At 44.6% G+C, this 23,450-nt stretch overlaps 1 protein-coding gene across 4 annotated transcripts in view; it reads left to right on the forward strand.

Annotated features, from left to right (window-relative positions):
* The window catches only part of iqsec1b (IQ motif and Sec7 domain ArfGEF 1b), a 287,807-nt gene that overhangs the window by 199,818 nt on the left and 64,539 nt on the right, over positions 1–23,450 (forward strand). Inside the window, exon 1 of one of the 4 annotated variants that reach the window (XM_039612114.1) lies at positions 19,727–20,252. The exons of the other annotated variants lie outside the window; for them this stretch is intronic. Coding sequence (XP_039468048.1) covers positions 20,176–20,252 — 77 coding nt within the window. The 5' untranslated portion in view covers positions 19,727–20,175. Of the gene's footprint in view, positions 1–19,726; positions 20,253–23,450 lie in introns of those variants that run through there. 4 annotated transcript variants of the gene reach the window in all.

Genomic DNA, 23,450 nt, shown 5'->3' on the forward strand with positions numbered 1-23,450 from the left:
TTTTCGCTGAAGGGTGTGACCCCAGCAGCATGGCGAACATTGAGGTCTCGCCATGAAGAAACAAATTAGTGTAACTCAATGAAATCCAATGTGATCAGTACCAGATTTTACAGGGATGATGTCAGACCCGCCCTGAACAGATTGATATGCCCATTGTCAGGAATACGTAGAGCGCCACCTAGTGGCACCAGGAAATGTCATGTCTTTCATTTTGTTGTACTGATTTTCACAGGTTCATCGTGGCCACCTCAAAAGCGGTGAATATCACCATCAGTCCCTCTTGATGCTTCAGTGAGAAAATTGTGACTATAAACTGAACGGCGCACCCTGGTGGCAACGCAGTTCACCATGAAAGATGAAGTGGCTTTTGAGGGGCTTGAAAAGTTTAAAAGTCTTGAAATTTGGCGCACACCTCTAATGTGATGAGGGATTTCTTTTTATATGTTCATTTTCCTTGAACAGCGCAAAATGGCTCCACAGCGCCCCCTACAAAATTTCAAAACAACAGCCCCTGCTCTGTGTTTTATGTATGAGTTTGAAACCTGGCAAGCTTATTGGAGATATCAAGATGTACAAAAAGTCTCTTGGAGCAATATCCCAAATCCAACAGGAAGTCAGCCATTTTAAAATTAATGTGTAAATTTGGCGACATTTTCCCTCTTTTCAGGCCTCATACTTTGACGAACTCCTCCAAGGGATTGCATTAGATTTACGCGATCTCCTGTGTGTGGAATCTAAAGACCTTTGTGATGTTAAATTGCGAAGCTTTTACGTTCAGGGAAACGGGTGGTCATGGCGGCACGTGGAGTTTCAATCACTCGCCAAAAAGCAGTAACCTGCTGTCGCTCAAAAACACAATGTCCAATCTCTCCCAAAGGTTGCAGGCGTGATGAGACTCGAGCTCGGAAATGTTTGTTATGCCATTTGTCAGTAATGGTTAGAGCGCCACCTAGTGGGACGACTATAATAATGGTTGAATGAGATGAAATTTTAGCTGGTGGTTAAATGCATGAATTCCATCAATGTGACATCAGATCGGAAGCGCTGGTTTTAGGTGTTGGGCTTGGCTCGACGCGCGCGGGTGCGAGGGCCCTCATATCGCTGCTTGCAGCTTTAATTAGGGCCCGAGCACAAAAGTGCGAAGGCCCTATTGTATCTGCTCTGTTTCTTATTATTATTATTATTATTATTATTATTATTATTATTATTATTATTATTATTATTATTTATTATTATCATTATTATTATTTCAAATGAATCGGCCTTTTGAGGGCCTAAACATGCTCGAAAACTCATGAAATTTTGCAGACGCGTCAGGTCTGGTGAAAATTTACGTATTTTAATGTCCGTGAGACATGTCCAGGGAAAATTGGCTCAGTAGCGCCACCTAGAAAAATGAGAAACGCGAGCCCCGAGATGGGTATGACCTACATGTATAAAACTCGAACACATATCTAGCGTTCGGAGGCGCACATAAAAGTCTATTATGGCCATGTCCTAAACCCAACAGGAAGTCCGCCATTTGGAAGTGAAGGTGACATTTTGGCTCTAATTTTGCCATTTCCATGCCTCGAACTTTTGCGAACTCCTCATTGGAATTTCATCGTACAAGCTTCATATTTGGTCAGTGTCAACTACACACCTGGGCCATGTTAAATTGCGGAGCTTTTGAGTTTTCGGGTTACTGTGAGGCCGTGGCGCCACGGCGAATTTCGATGACTCGCCATGAAAATCTTATTGCCTCTCGTTCTGTCATACATTGTCCGACCTTGACCAAAGTGGACACATATGATAAGGCTCCACCCCTGAACATATTTCAACTGCCATATTTGACACCAGGGACAGCGCCACCTAGTGGGAACAGGAAATGTCATGTTTTACACTTTGGGGTACAGTATTGTAATGGGTGACATCTGCAGCCTCAAATTTCTCCAGGAAAGCCTTAAGGAGTTGGTCTTGGGTTACAGAGAAAACTGTGAGTTTTCGCTGAAGGGTGTGACCCCAGCAGCATGGCGAACATTGAGGTCTCGCCATGAAGAAACAAATTAGTGTAACTCAATGAAATCCAATCTGATCAGTACCACATTTTACAGGGATGATGTCAGACCCGCCCTGAACAGATTGATATGCCCATTGTCAGGAATACGTAGAGCGCCACCTAGTGGCACCAGGAAATGTCATGTCTTTCATTTTGTTGTACTGATTTTCACAGGTTCATCGTGGCCACCTCAAAAGCGGTGAATATCACCATCAGTCCCTCTTGATGCTTCAGTGAGAAAATTGTGACTATAAACTGAACGGCGCACCCTGGTGGCAGCGCAGTTCACCATGAAAGATGAAGTGGCTTTTGAGGGGCTTGAAAAGTTTAAAAGTCTTGAAATTTGGCGCACACCTCTAATGTGATGAGGGATTTCTTTTTATATGTTCATTTTCCTTGAACAGCGCAAAATGGCTCCACAGCGCCCCCTACAAAATTTCAAAACAACAGCCCCTGCTCTGTGTTTTATGTATGAGTTTGAAACCTGGCAAGCTTATTGGAGATATCAAGATGTACAAAAAAGTCTCTTGGAGCAATATCCCAAATCCAACAGGAAGTCAGCCATTTTAAAATTAATGTGTAAATTTGGCGACATTTTCCCTCTTTTCAGGCCTCATACTTTGACGAACTCCTCCAAGGGATTTCATTAGATTTACGCGATCTCCTGTGTGTGGAATCTAAAGACCTTTGTGATGTTAAATTGCGAAGCTTTTACGTTCAGGGAAGCGGGGTGGTCATGGCGGCACGTGGAGTTTCACTCACTCGCCAAAAACCAGTAACCTGCTGTCGCTCAAAAACACAATGTCCAATCTCTCCCAAAGTTCGCAGGCGTGATGAGACTCGAGCTCGGAAATGTTTGTTATGCCATTTGTCAGCAATGGTTAGAGCGCCACCTAGTGGGACGACTATAATAATGGTTGAATGAGATGAAATTTTAGCTGGTGGTTAAATGCATGAATTCCATCAATGTGACATCAGATCGGAAGCGCTGGTTTTAGGTGTTGGGCTTGGCTCGACGCTACCGGGGTGCGAGGGCCCTCATATCGCTGCTTGCAGCTTTAATTAGGGCCCGAGCACCGAGAGTCGAAGGCCCTATTGTATCTGCTCTGTTTCTTATTATTATTATTATTATTATTATTATTATTATTATTATTATTATTATTATTATTATTATTATTATTTCGGCAAATGAATCGGCCTTTTGAGGGCCTAAACATGCTCAAAAACTCATGAAATTTTGCACACGCATCAGGTCTGGTGAAAATTTACGTATTTTAATGTCCGTGAGACATGTCCAGGGAAAATTGGCTCAGTAGCGCCACCTAGAAAAATGAGAAACGCGAGCCCCGAGATGGGTATGACCTACATGTATAAAACTCGGAACACATATCTAACGTTCGGAGACGCACAAAAAAGTCTATTATGGCCATGTCCTAAACCCAACAGGAAGTCCGCCATTTGGAAGTGAAGGTGACATTTTGGCTCTAATTTTGCCATTTCCATGCCTCGAACTTTTTCGAACTCCTCATTGGAATTTCATTGTACAAGCTTCATATTTGGTCAGTGTCAACTACACACCTGGGCCATGTTAAATTGCGGAGCTTTTGAGTTTTCGGGATACGGTGAGGCCGTGGCGCCACGGCGAATTCGATGACTCGCCATGAAAATCTTATTGCCTCTCGTTCTGTCATACATTGTCCGACCTTGACCAAAGTGGACACATATGATAAGGCTCCACCCCTGAACATATTTCAACTGCCATATTTGACATCAGGGACAGCGCCACCTAGTGGGAACAGGAAATGTCATGTTTTACACTTTGGGGTACAGTATTGTAATGGGTGACATCTGCAGCCTCAAATTTCTCCAGGAAAGCCTTAAGGAGTTGGTCTTGGGTTACAGAGAAAACTGTGAGTTTTGCTGAAGGGTGTGACCCCAGCAGCATGGCGAACATTGAGGTCTCGCCATGAAGAAACAAATTAGTGTAACTCAATGAAATCCAATGTGATCAGTACCAGATTTTACAGGGATGATGTCAGACCCGCCCTGAACAGATTGATATGCCCATTGTCAGGAATACGTAGAGCGCCACCTAGTGGCACCAGGAAATGTCATGTCTTTCATTTTGTTGTACTGATTTTCACAGGTTCATCGTGGCCACCTCAAAAGCGGTGAATATCACCATCAGTCCCTCTTGATGCTTCAGTGAGAAAATTGTGACTATAAACTGAACGGCGCACCCTGGTGGCAACGCAGTTCACCATGAAAGATGAAGTGGCTTTTGAGGGGCTTGAAAAGTTTAAAAAGTCTTGAAATTTGGCGCACACCTCTAATGTGATGAGGGTTTTCTTTTTATATGTTCATTTTCCTTGAACAGCGTTTAATGGCTCCACAGCGCCCCCTACAAAATTTCAAAACAACAGCCCCTGCTCTGTGTTTTATGTATGAGTTTGAAACCTGGCAAGCTTATTGGAGATATCAAGATGTACAAAAAGTCTCTTGGAGCAATATCCCAAATCCAACAGGAAGTCAGCCATTTTAAAATTAATGTGTAAATTTGGCGACATTTTCCCTCTTTTCAGGCCTCATACTTGACGAACTCCTCCAAGGGATTTCATTAGATTTACGCGATCTCCTGTGTGTGGAATCTAAAGACCTTTGTGATGTTAAATTGCGAAGCTTTTTACGTTCAGGGAAGCGGGGTGGTCATGGCGGCACGTGGAGTTTCAATCACTCGCCAAAAGCAGTAACCTGCTGTCGCTCAAAAACACAATGTCCAATCTCTCCCAAAGGTCGCAGGCGTGATGGGACTCGAGCTCGAAATGTTTGTTATGCCATTTGTCAGTAATGGTTAGAGCGCCACCTAGTGGGACGACTATATAATGGTTGAATGAGATGAAATTTTAGCTGGTGGTTAAATGCATGAATTCCATCAATGTGACATCAGATCGGAAGCGCTGGTTTTAGGTGTTGGGCTTGGCTCGACGCGCCGGGGGCGAGGCCCTCATATCGCTGCTTGCAGCTTTAATTATTATTATTATTATTATTCAGGCAAAACAAGGGCCTTTTGAGGGCTTTAACATGCTCGAAACTCATGAAATTTTGCACACATGCCAGGTCTGGTGAAAAATTTTGTATTTTAATGGTTTTACACATGAGCACTGGAAAATTGCTCTAGAGCGCCACCTATGCGTTGTTAAATGCAGCCCTACGACCACATCGTTTGAGCTACATGTCTGAAATCTGGCACACATGTGTATCATGCCAAGACGAACAAAAAAGTCTGTGGGCCCATTGACACAAACCCAACAGGAAGTCCGCCATTTGCAAGTGAAGGTGACATTTTGGCTCTAATTTTGCCATTTCCATGCCTCGAACTTTTGCGAACTCCTCATTGGAATTTCATCGTACAAGCTTCATATTTGGTCAGTTTCAACTACACACCTGGGCCATGTTAAATTGCGGAGCTTTTGAGTTTTCGGGATACGGTGAGGCCGTGGCGCCACGGCGGTACGATGACTCGCCATGAAAATCTTATTGCCTCTCGTTCTGTCATACATTGTCCGACCTTGACCAAAGAGCACACATATGATAAGGCTCCACCCCTGAACATATTTCAACTGCCATATTTGACATCAGGTACAGCGCCACCTAGTGGGAACAGGAAATGTCATGTTTTACACTTTGGGGTACAGTATTGTAATGGGTGACATCTGCAGCCTCAAATTTCTCCAGGAAAGCCTTAAGGAGTTGGTCTTGGGTTACAGAGAAAACTGTGAGTTTTCGCTGAAGGGTGTGACCCAGCAGCATGGCGAACATTGATGTCTCGCCATGAAGAAACAAATTAGTGTAACTCAATGAAATCCAATCTGATCAGTACCAGATTTTACAGGGATGATGTCAGACCCGCCCTGAACAGATTGATATGCCCATTGTCAGGAATACGTAGAGCGCCACCTAGTGGCACCAGGAAATGTCATGTCTTTCACTTTGTTGTACTGATTTTCACAGGTTCATCGTGGCCACCTCAAAAGCGGTGAGTATCACCATCAGTCCTTCATGATGCTTCTGTGCGAAAATTGTGACTTCAAACTGAACGGCGCACCCTGGTGGCAAGGCGGTTCACCATGAAAGACGAAGTGGCTTTTGAGGGGCTTGAAAATTTTAAAAAGTCTTGGAATTTGGCCCAAACCTCCAATGTGATGAGGGCTTTGTTGTTATGTGATCATTTTCCTTGAATAGTGCAAAATGGCTCCACAGCGCCCCCTACAAAATTTCAAAACATCAGCCCCTGCTCTGTGTTTTATTTATAAGTCTGAAACCTGGTAAGCTTATGGAGGATATCAAGATGTACAAAAAAGTCTCTTGGAGCAATATCCCAAATCCAACAGGAAGTCAGCCATTTTAAAATTAAGGTGTAATTTTAGCCACTTTTTCGCCTCTTTTCAGGCCTCATACTTTGACGAACTCCTCCAAGGGATTTCATCAGATTAACCCGATCTCCTGTGTGTGGAATCTAAAGACCTTTGTGATGTTAAATTGCGAAGCTTTTACGTTCAGGGAAGCGGGGGTGGCCATGGCGGCACGTGGAGTTTCAATCCTCGCCAAAAGCAGTAATCTGCTGTCACTCAAAAACACAATGTCCAATCTCTCCCAAAGTTCGCAGGCGTGATGAGACTCAAGGTCGGAAATGTTTGTTATCCCATTTGTCAGTAATGGTTAGAGCGCCACCTAGTGGGACGACTATAATAATGATTGAATGAGATGAATCGTTAGCTGGTGGTTCTAGGCATGAATTCCATCAATGTGACATCAGATCGGACGTGCTGGTTGTAGGTGTTGGGCGTGGCCCGACGTGCCGGGGTGCGAGGGCCCTCATAACGCTGCTTGCAGCTTTAATTATTATTATTATTATTCAGGCAAAAGAAGGGCCTTTTTGAGGGCTTTAACATGCTCGAAAACTCTTGGAATTTTGCACACATGCCAGGTCTGGTGAAAAATTTTGTATTTTAATGGTTTTATATATGAGCACTGGGAAATGGCTCTAGAGCGCCACCTATGCCTTGTTAAATGCAGCCCTACGAACACATCGTTTTAGCTACATGTATGAAATTTGGCACACATGTGTATCATGCCAAGACGAACGTAAAAGTCTGTGGGACCATTGACGCAAACCCAACAGGAAGTCCGCCATTTGGAAGTGAAGGTGACATTTTGGCTCTAATTTTGCCATTTCCATGCCTCGAACTTTTGCGAACTCCTCATTGGAATTTCATCGTACAAGCTTCATATTTGGTCAGTGTCAACTACACACCTGGGCCATGTTAAATTGCGGAGCTTTTGAGTTTTCGGGATACGGTGAGGCCGTGGCGCCACGGCGAATTTCGATGACTCGCCATGAAAATCTTATTGCCTCTCGTTCTGTCATACATTGTCCGACCTGGACCAAAGTGGACACATATGATAAGGCTCCAACCCTGAACGTATTTCAAATGCTATATTTGACATCACGTACAGCGCCACCTAGTGGGAACAGGAAATGTCATGTTTTACACTTTGGGGTACAGTATTGTAATGGGTGACATCTGCAGCCTCAAATTTCTCCAGGAAAGCCTTAAGGAGTTGGTCTTGGGTTACAGAGAAAACTGTGAGTTTTCGCTGAAGGGTGTGACCCCAGCAGCATGGCGAACATTGAGGTCTCGCCATGAAGAAACAAATTAGTGTAACTCAATGAAATCCAATCTGATCAGTACCATATTTTACAGGGATGATGTCAGACCCGCCCTGAACAGATTGATATGCCCATTGTCAGGAATACATAGAGCGCCACGTAGTGGCAACAGGAAATGTCATGTCTTTCATTTTGTTGTACTGATTTTCACAGGTTCATTGTGGCCACCTCAAAAGTGGTGAGTATCACCATCAGTCCTTCATGATGCTTCTGTGCGAAAATTGTGACTTTAAACTGAACGGTGCACCCTGGTGGCAACGCGGTTCACCATGAAAGACGAAGTGGCTTTTGAGGGGCTTGGAAAGTTTAGAAAGTCTTGGAATTTGGCCCAAACCTCCAATGTGATGAGGGCTTTGTTGTTATGTGATCATTTTCCTTGAATAGTGCAAAATGGCTCCACAGCGCCCCCTACAAAATTTCAAAACATCAGCCCCTGCTCTGTGTTTTATTTATAAGTCTGAAACCTGGTAAGCTTATGGAGGATATCAAGATGTACAAAAAAGTCTCTTGGAGCAATATCCCAAATCCAACAGGAAGTCAGACATTTTGAAATTAATGTGTAATTTTGGCGACAATTTCCCTTCTTTTCAGGCCTCATACTTTGACGAACTCCTCCAAGGGATTTCATCAGATTGAGGCGATCTCCTGTGCGTGGAATCTAAAGACCTTTGTGATGTTAAATTGCGAAGCTTTTTACGTCGAGGGAAACAGGATGGTCATGGCAGCACGTGGAGTTTCAATCACTCGCCAAAAAGCAGTAATCTGCTGTCACTCAAAAACACAATGTCCAATCTCTCCCAAAGGTAGCAGGCGTGATGAGACTTGAGCTCGGAAAACTCGGTTATGCCATTTGTCAGTAATGGTTAGAGCGCCACCTAGTGGGATGACTATAATCATGATTGAATTAGATGAAATGTTAGCTGGTGGTTAAATGCATGAATTCCACCAATGTGACATCAGATCGGACGCACTGGTTTTAGGTGTTGGGCTTGGCTCGACGTGCTGGGGTGCGAGGGCCCTCATGTGCTGGGGTGCAAGGGCCCTCATATCGCTGCTTGCAGCTTTAATTGGTTTTGTTTTTGCTCACAGGCGGAGAGTGCTTTCGAGCGCTTTCCTCATAAAATGCTGTTTTTACCGTTTCTTCCCGCAGTAAATATAAACAACGATAGTATTCAGGAAAAAAAACAAACATTGCAGATATTTTTTATCATAACTCTGGTTTTAAGTGGTCTATCAACACAATTTAAAATGGTTCAATGGTTGTACACGTTGTCATTAACGTGGCTTCACTCCACATCAGCCACGCCGCTTTGCTAGCTAAAACACCGGTGTCGGCACATAAGGACGCTGTCATAGCCTGTCAACGACATTGATTAGCTGCGTATATACGAATATGAATCGCATCATTGGCTGGAGCAGCCAGTCACCGGTCACTTTCTTACTCACACTGCAAAACAGAATGACTTGTTAACGTATTTATTTTAATTGCAATTCAGATTTTGTTTTTGTTTGTTTTTTTGGTGCGCAACGCAGATTTTCTGTGCGCGGAGACCGTGCCAGCAGTACGCGTGCGCAGCTTAGAGGGAACATTGCCTATAAGCAAGCACTCTGGCAACAGTGGGAAGAAAAAACTCCCTTTTAACAGGAAGAAACCTCCAGCAGAACCAGGCTCAGGGAGGGGCGGGAGCTGCGACCGGTTGGGGAGAGAGAAGGAAGACAGGAGATTCAAAGACATTTGTACAGTTCCATCTTCTCCACTACATCAGATGACGAGCTGTTTTTTGGTGTTGGTCTTTCTGTTGGAGGAGCCAGGGTGAGGGTTAGGATGAGTTTTCAAGAAGGTGTCTTGGACTCTGGGACATGACAGCAAATCATTTCCATACAGTTATATGTTACATTAACTGACTGGATAATCTAAACCAGCAATTCATGACAAGGAACCAAGTTTTGTTTTCTTTCCCAACAAGCCCATCATGTGTAATGTAAGCATTGTTTCTGAGATTTTTCACTTGTTGAAGACATGAACTACTACTACATTGATGCCAGGTCCACATGCCCTGTGGCATTTTAGTTTCACAAACAATATTTTCCTAATTAATAGCTCTGAAATCCTGAAGCACCACTATACAAACATCCTTTGAGTGTTATGTATAACCTGGAGTGGTAACTAAGCTGCTCAGAAGGGGGGGTCCCACACACCAGGAACACACTACTCTGACTTCACAGAGGCACTCTTAGAATTTTTGTCAGGCTTCCAGCTTTAGATATTGCTCATAGCCATTTCCCTTGCTCTTGTCTCTGTGGGATTTCTCCCTTTTTCTTCACCCAAAAAAGAAACTGCCATACAATAGCTAAAAAATACAGATAGTGCAGTCTGCCTTTGGGTAATCCTCTGCAGTATCTAAAATAAATACCTTAAAAAGTTCTGCTTTCCTCGAGTTTATTATTTAGAGCTCGTAGAAATCAAGATTTTGTCAGTCCTGGTACTTTTAACTCTTATTATTCATATGTTCACTTTCATATTTGATGTTGTAGCTACTGAGATTTTCTAAGCTTATCCTTCAGCAGCTGTTTACAGGTTCTCCATTATAAAATGTTGGAGATGGTCATATATTACCAATAGTGAATAAAATTCAAATACATAAAAAATTATATACTATGTCCATCCATCTTATTCTGCTTCTCCAGTTGAGGCTCTTGGGGTGCTGGAGTCTATCTCAGTTGGCATGGGGTGGGAGGCAGGATACACCCTGGACAGGTAGAACCATTAACGTTCACACCTACGAGCCATTTAGACTGACTAATTAACCTAACCCCACTCCCCATGGGGAGAACATGCAAACTTAGTAAGACCTTCATGTTGTGAGGCAACAGTGCTAACCACGGTACTACACAGTATCCAATATCAGTCAATATGATTTAGAATAATAAGCTGGAAATGTAATTACCAGAAGTTGCGTTAAAGCAGAAATAAAAACATGTAACCCCATCTTTACTGCAATCAGTTGGAGTGAACACAGGGTTAACCCTGGTGTCAGGATGGAAATGGGATAAAATGAGTCAGCCTTTTCTACTGAGCTTGAAATGTCAAACAGCATCAAGCGAAAGCGACAGCTACAGGGTTTACTTGCTAGCTACGACTTTTATTTGATATAACCTCTTAAAATTTGGCCTAGCCATTATTGATAAAGGCAAACAAGAGTTAAAATATTCATCATACACTGCAAATTCATGCATGTATGTGAAAAAGATAGCACAAAGATTAAATGTCATACTTTTGGCTGACAGCATGGGCAGACTTTCTGTGTTAGATAGAATCTGAATGTTTTCTATTCCAGAGATGTTGTAGTGTGGCAGTTCGGACAGTAGTTCTGAACTTTGCTTTCTTCGTTGCATGTAATATATAATGGATAGCTCCTTGTGTCAGGATTTCAGGCCATACTCAAGAAAGAGTGTCATCCAAAGCTTTGTTCAGTCAGTCCTAGAGGTCATAAGGAAAAGAGCTTCATCCTGTGGGCAGATCCTGAACTAAAGCTGAGGCAAATAGCCATCAATCAGTGCTAGTGAGAGCCACGCGTGAAGGTAAGCTGCCTTCACAACATAACCTTCTCATCTTTCTGCTCATCACTCCTTCTCAGACCTCAGCTGGCCTCACAATAGCTGCAATTACACAGGCAGCGGTCCCCTGGGTACCGACAGGCTCACGGGGGCTGTTATGGCCGAGCAGGGACACTGTGGGCCATCTTTGTTGGTATCACACCGTAGAGGTAATGATAATGCCAGCGTTGACTGTTTATCACTCTGTAGAGAGAGCTGCGTGCTCTTACTGAGGAATTATCACAGCATTCAGGCACAGCAGGTGAATGGAGAGGAAACCTCGTATCAGACAAGGGATCACATTATGGCAGCAAATGACTTCTTTAATGAACTCCGAGGAGAGCAGGTCAGAGTTGAGGTGCTGCCCTGAGATAATGGCACAAATGTGGCTTTTCCCCCTCATGCTTCCTCAGTCATGCCTGTAAAGATTTTTCCTCTCATGCAGGGGGAACAAGGCATCAAGGCATCATATCATGCAAATTTCAGACTCCCTCTAAACTCACCAGCAGCACTTCTCACTGGCTGTCTCAGACCTGCATTTGCTGAAAAAATGTACACCATGTGGTAAACTGTTAAATTTCCATGAGGATAAACAAGATAATAGGATCTGTTCTGCCAAATGAATGAGCAGAATAGTATGACAGCTGGGAGAGGGTTTTTGCCAGAGGTTTTTTTTGTTTGTTTTTTTGGTTTTTAAAGAAATAAAAACTACTGTATTTTTCCAATACCCAGCTTTTGCTGGAGTGGCAGGAAAACAGATTCGACAAACTGTGACTTTGCCTTTCTTCGTTGCCTTTCTCTGCCTTCTTCTTCTGTGTAATATTGACAGAACTTCAATAGTGATATTTCTTGGGTAAGAGCTCAAAGCACTCATCAAGCAGCAGCCTAACAAGCTTTTCTTTGGCCGGGGAGGTGCTGAATAAAACGTCTTACTCCTTTTATGTTTCGTTTTTCTGTAGGCATCATATGGTTGCCACTTTGAACTAATGCTTTAGAGTTTTGTTGCCATGACGTTCTATCTAGCACGGATTGCAGTTTGAAATAAAAATACTTTTATTCATATGGAAAGAGCACCTAGAGGACAAACCCTCATTCTTTCTAATATTGTCAGATTCAATTAGAAATCAGCTTTGCAGAACAGCGAGTAGAGCTGCATTGCTATGCACGTTGGTAAAAGACAAAAAGTGTCATTTTTATTTTCGGTTTGGATGAATCTTCAAAACATGATTTCCAATCTTTAAGCAATTCGAGAAATACTACGTAGTATTTTTTCAATTCAATTCAATTCAATTTTATTTATATAGCGCCAAATCACAACAAAAGTCGCCTCAAGGCGCTTTATTATTTAGTCCAACAATGTTTCACTAATGCCTCTTAACAGCAGCTAACAGTGGCAAAAACAGCAGCATGCACCGACAGAAAAGTTCAAGCTATCCTCAACAACTCACCTCAGTATCACTTTACTTGGTCTGAAATGAGCTTCACTGGGTCATTGACTCATATCAAACTTCAGTTTTTCACAAATAAATGTGGGCGCTCTGCATATTGCCACCGCAGCCACATTAAACTGAACGGTAAACAGTGGACAGCCTACACTCACTACAGATGGATGGCAGCCACAGTTGTTTGTCCTATAGTGGCCACTGTAGCTAGGATTATGAACTTAAATTGAGAGGGGTATGAAAATGAGATTTTACATACTGTACAAACTGGGGGGATGCTATTTTATGGTTTATACAGTACATCTGAGCTCAGAAGTGGGTAGATGTGTTCCAAAGAGTCACTCTTTAAGCTGGGATGAAAAGCCTTCTGTCAGTAAAAGGGGAAAACACCTCACACCTGTCTTTTCTTGGAGGTAGTTATTGGATTTGGTTGTGAACACAAAATAAAAAAGAAACTGCTTTCTGGTGTGTAATTTCAAAAGCTCTCAGACCAAATTAGTCATAGTATGCTTTTGAAATCATGAATTTGGTGGACAACTACCAGAATTTCCTTTTTAAAAATGTGACATTGGCCACTGTGTATTTTACTCTGTGGTTTCCATAAATTTTAAGTGTATTGTGGCAGTCTTTATGTATATCCATCCATCCATCCATCCTCATCCGCTTTATCCGAAGTCGGGTCGCGGGGGCAGCAGCCTAAGCAGAGAAGCCCAGACCTCCCTCTCCCCAGCCACCTCCTCCAGCTCATCCGGGGGAACACCAAGGCGTTCCCAGGCCAGCCGAGAGATATAATCTCCAGCGCGTCCTGGGTCTGCCCCTGGGCCTCCCGGTGGGACATGCCCGAACACCTCACCCAGGAGGCGCCCAGGGGCATCCTTGTCAGATGCCCGAACCACCTCAACTGGCTCCTTTCGATGTGGAGGAGCAGCGGCTCTACTGTGAGCCCCTCCCGGATGGCCGAACTTCTCACCCTATCTCTAAGGGAGAGGCCAGCCACCCTTCGGAGGAAGCTCATTTCTGCCGCTTGTACCCGCGATCTCGTTCTTTCGGTCACTACCCACAGCTCGTGGCCATAGGTGAGGGTCGGGACGTGATCGACCGGTAAATTGAGAGCTTCGCTTTTACACTCAGCTCCCTCTTCACCACGACGGACCGGTGCAGCGTCCGCATCACTGCAGCCGCAGCACCAATCCGCCTGTCGATCTCCGGCTCCCTTCTCCCATCACTCGCGAACAAGACCCCGAGATACTTGAACTCCTCCACTTGGGGCAGGAACTCATCCCGACCCCGGAGTGGGCACTCCACCCTTTTCCGGCTGAGAACCATGGCCTCAGATTTGGAGGTGCTGATCCTCATTCCCGCTGCTTCACACTCGGCTGCGAACTGCTCCAGTGCGAGCTGGAGGCCCCCACCGATGAAGCCATCAGAACCACATCATCCGCAAAAAAGCAGAGATGAGATTCTGAGGCCACCAAGTGAAAGCCCTCCGCCACTTGGCTGCGCCTAGAAATCCTGTCCATAAAATTATGAACAGAATCGGTGATAAGGGCAGCCCTGGCGGAGCCCATCACCCACCGGAAACAAGTCCGACTTATTGCCGGCAATGCGAACCAAACTCTTGCAACGGTTGTATAGGGATCGAATGGCCCGTAGCAGTGGGCCAGACACCCCATACTCCCGCAACACCTCCCACAGGACACCCCGAGGGACACGGTCGAATGCCTTCTCCAAGTCCACAAAACACATGTAGACTGGTTGGGCAAACTCCCATGCACCCTCAAGTATCCTCGAGAGGATAAAGAGCTGGTCCAGTGTTCCGCGACCAGGACGAAAACCGCATTGTTCCTCCTGTATCCGAGGTTCGACTAACGGACGAACTCTCCTTTCCAGCACCCTGGCATAGACTTTCCCAGGAGGCTGAGGAGTGTGATCCCCTGTAGTTGGAACACACCCTCCGGTCTCCCTTCTTAAAGATGGGGACCACCACCCGGTCTGCCAGTCCAGGGTACTGCCCTGATCTCCACGCAACATTGTAGAGGCGTGTCAACCAGGACAGCCCTACAACGTCCAGAGCCTTCAGGAACTCGGGCGGACCTCATCAACACCAGGGCTCTGCCACCGAGGAGTTGTTTAACTGCCTCAGTGACCTCGACCCCAGAAATTGGCGGGTCATTCCCTCATCCCCAGACTCTGCTTCCTCCTCGGAAGACGTGTCAGTGGGATTAAGGAGGTCCTCAGTATTCCTTCCACCGTCTGACAATTTTCTCAGTCGACGTCAGCAGCGCACCGCCAGCACTATACACAGTGCAGGTAGAGCACCGCTTTCCCCTCCTGAGACGCCTGACGGTTTGCCAGAATCTCTTCGAGGCAGTCCGAAAGTCTTTTTCCATGGCCTCTCGAACTCCTCCCACACCCGAGTTTTTGCTTCAGCCACTGCCCGAGCCGCATTCCGCTTGGCCTGTCGATACCTGTCAGCTGCCTCTGGAGTCCCACAGGCTAACCAAGCCCGATAGGACTCCTTCTTCAGCCTGGTGGCTCCCTTCACCTCTGGTGTCCACCATTTGGTTCGGGATTACCACCACGGCAGGCACCAACCACCTTGCGGCCGCAGCTCAATGCAGCAGCTTCGGCAATGGAGACGCTGAACGTGGTCCATTCGGACTCAATGTCCCCAGTCTCCCTCGGAATGTTGTTGAAGCTCTGCCGGAGGTGTGCGTTGAAGATCTCGCGGACTGGGGCCTCTGCTAGACGCCCCAGCACACCCTCACTACGCGTTTAGGTGCACCGGGTCTGTCCAGCGTCCTCCCCGCCACCTGATCCAACTCACCACCAGGTGGTGATCAGTTGACAGCTCAGCCCCTCTCTTTACCCGAGTGTCCAGAACATATGGTCGCAGGTCTGGTGATACGATTACAAAATCGATCATCGACCTGCGGCCTAGAGCATCCTGGTGCCACATGCACTTATGGACACTCTTATGTTCGAACAAGGTGTTCGTTATGGCCAAACTGTGATTTGCACAGAAGTCCAATAACAAAACACCACTGGGTTCAGATCAGGGAGGCCGTTCCTCCCAATCACGCCCCTCCAGGTCTCGCTGTCGTTACCCACGTGAGCATTGAAGTCTCCCAGTAGGACAACAGAGTCTCCAGGTGGGGCACCTTCCAGCACCCCCAGGGACTCTAAGAAGGCTGGGTACTCTGAACTGCCACTCGGCGCATAAGCGCAGATGACAGTCAGGACCCGCTCCCTGACCCTGAGGCGCAGGGAACAAACCCTCTCATCCACCGGAAAAACCCCAACGTACCGGCAGCAAGCCGGGGGATATTAGAATACCCACCCCAGCCCGCCGCCTCTCACCAGGGGCAACTCCAGACTGAGACAGAGTCCAGCCCCTCTCCAGGAGACTAGTTCCAGAGCCAAGCCATGCGTGAGGTGAGCCCGACTATATCTAGCCGGTACTTCTCAACCTCACGCACTAACTCAGGCTCCTTCCCCACCAGAGAGGTGACATTCCATGTCCCTATTGCCAGTCTTGGCAGCCGGGATCGGTCCGCCAGGGCCTCCGCTCCTGGCCGCCGCCCGACACACATTGCACCCGACCCCTATGGCGCCTCCTGCGGGTGGTGGGCCTGCGGGAGGATGGGCCCATGTCTCCTCTTCGGGCTGTGCCCGGCCGGGCCCCATGGACTAAGGCCCGCCACCAGACGCTGTTCGGGCACCCTCCCGGGCCTGGCTCCAGGGCGGGGCCCCGTAACCCTATCCCGGCAGGGTAAACTGTTCCTCGATGTTCTTTTCATACGGGTCTTCTGAATCGCTCTTTGTCTGGTCCCTCACCCAGGACCAATTTGCCATGGGAGACCCTACCAGGGGGCAAAAGCCCCCAGACAACATAGCCCCTGGGATCCCTGTGACACACAAACCCCTCCACCACGATAAGGTAGCGATTCACGGATTATGTATATTACACAGTGAATAGGACACCCATATTGCTTGTTGTTCATGGCCTGCTGGAGGTACTCCTGGTGTTGTAGCATTGGGTTTGTTGTTCCCGAGACCGCTAAAGCCTGTGAACTAAAGAAGCTCAGCTGAAGTGAAGGGCTTGTCCTTCCCCAGGTGCCAAATGGAATCTGCAGTTATTACCATAATGCTTTCCTCCAGTTCATTTTACTCCAGCTTACTGCTGGGTTCAGGAACCAGTTAAGCTAATGCAGCAGAATCTACTTTCTATCATTTACTACTGAAACATATTCACTGATAGAAGATATCAGGCTGTGAGATTAGCATCGCATATCCAAAAACACGAGTTATACAGAAGTCTGTATTTTTACATGCTATGTATGAATAATTAGGAACGCTGGTGTGGGATTTCTTTTGTCTTCACCTTGTGAGAGGTGAATGGGCATTATGACATCTCACTTTGTCTGTTTACACACTTCAGGCTCTAGAGAACCACTTGATAGATGAGTTCCCATCTGACTGCATCACACCTCTCAATAATGTGCTGCTCCCATACCCCCACCCCCACGCCAACCCCCTCACTGATCCTTAATAAGCTGAGAGGAACATGTATGGCCCAGTCCATAACCTGACCTCTGGTGGCATTGAATAAAACAGTGACATTTACTGCAGTGTTGTTAGCGCCTGAATTCAAACAAGCATTTCAGATAGAACATTGCAGTTTGACTGTAGACTTACCGTTTTGTAAAGCTATTTTATATCTGTCACTATGGTGATGGAAGATAGTATCTTAATATTCCAATTCCTATACGTTTTGGCTAGTACTGAAACAAAGACGAAGCTGCAAGGGGCTTTAAAAATGAACTTTTAATGGAGTTGATCATGTGTAGGCCACTGATGATTTAACCAGATTCATGAAAGCCCATAGGGGCTCTCGTGTGGATTTTGTGTGGGCAAGTCTAATAAGGGCAAGTGTGGTGTGCCCACAGATTAGCACTGGGGATCAAAATGGCAAAACTGCTGTGGGCCCCTTATGGGGTTGCCTTCATTGGCGCCACATGTTTTTTCTGTGAAATCCTACTTTGAGGTGCCAACAAAATTCCCACTTCATGACCCAAACGGGCAAAACTGCTATAGGCCCCACATGAGGTAGCCTGCATTGTCCCCACATGGGTTTTCTGTGAGGTTCTGTGAAGAACCTTAGTGTAGGGCCCACAGAATCACCTCTTTAGGCCCCAAAAGGGCAAAACTTCATTGGCTCATGAGCTTCACATGGACCCAAAATCGGTGCCACATTCTGTTGGCAAGCCAATTATGGACTTGCCCATAGGAGCTGTGCTCCACACAGCCTCACACACCTGCCCACTTTGGGCTCACACAGAAATGCTTGCTGGTTAATAATATGCTGGCCGCAGTAACACAAAACATTCAACAGTAAGGTAACAAAGTTAACAAAATGCAAAGTGAACAAGTCAGTGAATGGTAGGCAGTGGGCCAAATTACTGGTAGCCATATGAAGGGGAGTCCATTTTTTAAAAAGCTTTCAGTGCATGTTATTTTATTAATTAGCATGTAAAATTATGTTTACAGTAGTGCACTGAAAACAGTCGAAATTCAGGAGGGTGATGACACCATAGGTATCTGCATAAAAGTTAAATTTGTCCAAAGCCTGGATGTCATGAAGTTCTTATTTAATCACTTGTAAATCTCTCAGTTTTATTAAAAAGAGGAAGAAACTCACTGGAGAGCCCCTTTAACATTTCTGTCAAGCTTAGCTGGCCGGTTTGTTCACTTGGTGGTTCGATGCTAGTATAATGCTGTATAATTACCAAAAACTGCATATAAGTCATTAATGTTATTAGTGTAGGCCTTTTAACAACTGGCTCATCCACATAACACACAGAATAGGATTGGATTTTCAGTTTGCAGCATCATACTTCTGTGTACTGTTCATTACTGTAAACTTTTCTCTGCTCTTTTCATGACTCACAGCCTTTTACAAAATGCTGTCTGTTCTCACTTCAAGGCTGAATAATTGCTGTATCGTTCCGTTTGGCTCCCCACCCAGCCCACTCTGTGGCTCTGTGAGCCGATGGAGCTGGAGCTGAAAGCTGTAGCAGTGATTGTCTTAAACCTGGCTGACAGGATGCTACTGACAGCTGAATCATCATGGCAGAGAGCAACACCGCCCATCCAACAGGGGATATCTGTATTAAACAGAGAGTGATCATGGGACTTGTTTACACTGGTTACAATAAAATCGATTCACTTATCGTCTCTTTGATTATTATGAAAATATTCTTTCTTGGTGAAGTATTGACAAGAATCAAAGACATGTTGTAACATGTTTTTCCATGATCTGTTGCAGGTTGTAGATTTGTACTTGGAAGAACACATTATAATAAGCTATTGATGATGTTCCTGTATTCGTCATTAATTCATTCATGCACGTCTGTTCTACTCCTTTTTATGGCATCATTTTAATAATTTGTACGTAAGAAGTTTTTGATGATGGAGCATGTTTTGTTTGGTTGGGGATTTTTGTTCTTGGAAGGCTTCTGAGAACTTTTGAAATTGACCCTCACCTCTCATCTTCAGTCAGTGAGAAAGAGCCACATCAAGGGTCCATTACCTTCTCTAAATCCTGTGTTTGGAGTTGTCTTGGCAACCAGCTCAGGCTTTATATGCACAAAACGTGATTGAGGTTGGCCCTCATGGGTACTTGCCTCGCCCCTCTGCGCACCATGTGCTGCTGCTGATTAGCCTGTCCCTGAGCAGGCTGGGCTCATGCAGGCTGTGCAGCATCTGATAAAGCCTAATTGATACGGCCGCCGAGGGAGGCCTTTGTGTGCTTTGTTGGCCCAGCGAGGCGCAGCAGAGTCAGACCTTGTCAGTGTGGCTGCTTAGACAATAGGAGCAGCTGTAACTCAACTCTGAGGAGCAGCAATGATGGAAACAGAGACCATCTCTGCTATCGATTAACTTAAAAAGATTGAGCATGGTGGGAAGGAGTAGGTTGAATCCACCATAAGATTGCCAAGGTAAACCTTTTGCTCAGGAACTCCAGATAGTGTCTGGTGGTTGACATCTCTATCAGACCAAAAGGAGCTTATAACTGGACATACAGGCAGCACAGGACTGTAGACGACCGCTCGGCGTTAACAAAGGCAGCAGCAGAGGGATGCGGGTTCAACCCCCTCCATGTGGCCCAGATACACACAGGCAGACGCTGAGATGGGACTGTAGCATGTGAGGTGTCAGTGTTTTTGTCATGCAGTCTAAACTGTGCATGATTTGTTTTGCTCCTCTAAATGTAAGCCATTCTTTTTAAGCAAGTTATTTTTTATTTCTGAGGATTCCATACAGAATGACATTTTTAATCTAAGCCTTTTTAACTGGCTGACAAAATGTTGAAGTTCAAAGCTTTTTGTTTGGATTACTGGCAGTTTTTGTGTCTACAGCCTCTGCATGGGTTCTATAAAAGGTAAGATGCTCGCTGTGTTCATTATGAGACTTCAGAATTTCACATTTTCCATGACTAGGGGAAAAGCCAGCTTGCTAAAAGAAAGAATGTTTTGTCACATCACGTCAGTTCCTCTTGCGGAAATGCAATCATATATGTAGTCTTTTAGTTCCCATTTTAATTCCCACATGAATATAAAGTGTCATGTTTGACCCCGTCGTGGCTGACAGACAGCGGCCACTTTTCACCCTCTCTGCTTTTTTTATGTTGAGAGAGGATGAAACGGGGACGAAGGACCCACGTGTCAGCGAGGTCAGCTGGTCTGAATGGAAGAGCTATTGTTGTGGTTTGCCTCGGACAAGCTCCAGCGCAGTATTCAGTCCATTGTGTGTGTGGTCCCACTCATAGTTATCGGCTCAGGCAGCATGAGGAGGCACGTGCTCTGTGGTCCTTTGTCCAGCCCCAGTATTGCATCCAGCTGGGGGTCTTTTGTTGTTGTTTGTTTTTGTTTATATTTTTTCTGAGTTTGTACAACAATATCCATGTTTACGTTCATGTACTCTATATTAACACATTTTAAACAGTTTGTACAAAAACACACTTATTCATTCCTGCTGGTTGAAGTAGAATTTTAGAGAATTCACACATCCGCGGCTGTACAGTCAATCTGGGAAGCTGTAGTACTCAGCTGGAAATCCCATATCACACCCTGGAGGCTACAGTGTGGAAAACATGGGCAACTTTATAGAGATGCAATATTGAATTAAAAGAATACCTTAAGATTATTTTGATCAGTATTTTTGCTTTAGTTTAATGTCTACATTATGAAGAAAAAACAATTTCTTTATGCCAATTATTTGTTTCCCTGATGGCTTTAAGGCCCGTTGGACCTCTCTCTCTATTACTATAAATAAATATATAAAACATCTGCGTGTAGAGAGAGAGAGGGAGTTAGGTTCTTTTAATTAGCAACATCATTGTTGAAATACACGTCTTGTAACTGCTTCTGACAGTTACAACGAGTATAGACATGAAACCATTTCTTTGTTCAGTCTGTCTCTGCCGTGTGCTTGTCAGCTCCAATACAATACAAACTCAAGCTCTTCTGAAAAGTTTGTTGTCAGTGGTGTTTTGTTTCTTTGTTTTTATCCATGTTCCAGGGTCCTATGTCGCAGTTTACACACATTAGCTAAATAGCTAAACCATAACCATGTCCTATAGCTGTTTGTGTTTTTCAACTTTTGTTTGGGAACCTGAACACGTAATGTGTTTCCATTATGTTCGTATAAATCATCACAATATGAGACCTTGCAGATAACATATTAACATTAACAACTTGTTTAAATCATTGGTCCAAAGCATATTTGTTACAATGTTATCTTCTGTGAGAGGGTTGCTATTTACCCCAAAATTACTTACAGCAGGTTAAAGATGTGTATGTTTAAGCTAATACAAAATTAAATGCAGAAATAACTGAAGAATGATGACTTTTCTGTCAAAAACTTAGCTGTTGGCTTTTAGTATGGCTACTAATGGTCTGTTACACCAGCAGGATACTATTTAATGCAAGAAATGAAATGAATTTTACACTGTGTGATAATACAGCCAAAATCAATGACATGTTTGCTGCAAAGCTAATTTTGCTGGGTTTTTTTTCTGGCTTCTGTTTTATTTCATTTTGTCAAAGTAATGAGAAAGACTGCCATGGGGGTCAGGTCAAGTGAAAAGAAAAAAGGGGAATATGTGATGTGGAGTTGAGCATCTAAAAGGATGAACTGTCACACACCCCAAGGCCATCTGTATATATATAATTATTTTTTTTGAGTCCACAAAAAAAATAACATGACTTGATACTCTAGTGTTTTCCATTGAAGTACAAGTCAGTGATTGGCTGGTGGAGACACACTTCATTATGCTTGAGGATGAGCCAAACTCAACAGCAGTGTTGTTTTGGAGTGTGGTGTAAATGGAAAATCTTCATTTGCTGTAGGCTTCTGAGCTCTGCTTTGGGAGCCAGACAGTAATGACTTGCAGTTCTTTGGTTGGGTCAATAAGAGGTTGTATACAAAGAACACTGTTCAGTCTGTTCAAATGGAACAATCAGCAATATGCTGTATCTGCTGCTCCTCAGAGTTTTCACTTATGTGTAGAAAATTCAATGCATCTCTTTAATCTGAAAAAATGCACATCAGAAAGTGAAATAGAGCCTTAAGGAGCCTTTAAATGAAAACTTAACCTCTGATTTCAGTTTTAAAGGTTGTGTGTTTTAGCCTCTGTGCTTTGCCTCTGATTCCAGCAGATCGGTGACCTTACTGATAATATTTCAACTCTTGCCCAGTGTCTGCTAATGGATTTATGTGTGTTTTAATAGCTGTGGATGGACGACAATAACGGGCGTTGTGTTGATGGAACAGGAAACCCTGTGATTGTGCCGTACTGAGAAATAGATATAAAACAGCAAGGTGAAAAACTCTTCAATCGAGCTCTACCCTGTCTGCTGCTGTGGGTCACTGGTCCACATGAAATTGTCCAAACATGGCAGTTCATCAGTGCTGAAGCCCCCTCCAACACACACACACACAAGCCTTCCCCCACCTCTTTCGTCATTCACATTGACTGACTTTATTTTACCTCCTCATCCACTTTTCCTCATGTGGATGTGACCTGAGCCCCAACATGTACAGCTGCCAAGTCCTAACAGAATAATTGCTCATATAAGTGGCTCCTTTATGCATCTCAATTCGCCCGTACAAAGACTGAGACTTTGGCTTTTTCCTAAAGGATTCATCCGATTACAGTGTTTCTATCTGAAGTTAGCAGGCAGAACAGTGGCTTTTTAATATTGCACATTCACTGTGGCCTGGATTGAGAGGGTTTCACTAAATGCATGACATCAAAAGCCATCCTAAAGGCGTCAGGCAAGTCTGTGGTCCTTCTAAGACCGATCCCAGTGGAGTTTGCCCAAAGTCTTCGCAAACACAGATGAATCCTGATAAATCTAAATCTAAAGCAAACTGTTTAACACTCACTGTAATATAGGTTACATTAAAAAGATTGTTAATATAACTTAAAGTTGCATTAATGTTAGAGTGTTAAAATATATGCTCATTTCAATTTGATGTCAGCCTCACTTTTCAAAAATGTGTTTCCCACTGTGTTGCATCACCTTTTTTAATCACAATCAGCAAAAACTGACCAATTGCTGTTGTTTTAAAAGCA

Source organism: Oreochromis aureus, linkage group 5 (genome assembly GCF_013358895.1).
Source record: "Oreochromis aureus strain Israel breed Guangdong linkage group 5, ZZ_aureus, whole genome shotgun sequence".
NCBI lineage: Eukaryota > Metazoa > Chordata > Actinopteri > Cichliformes > Cichlidae > Oreochromis > Oreochromis aureus.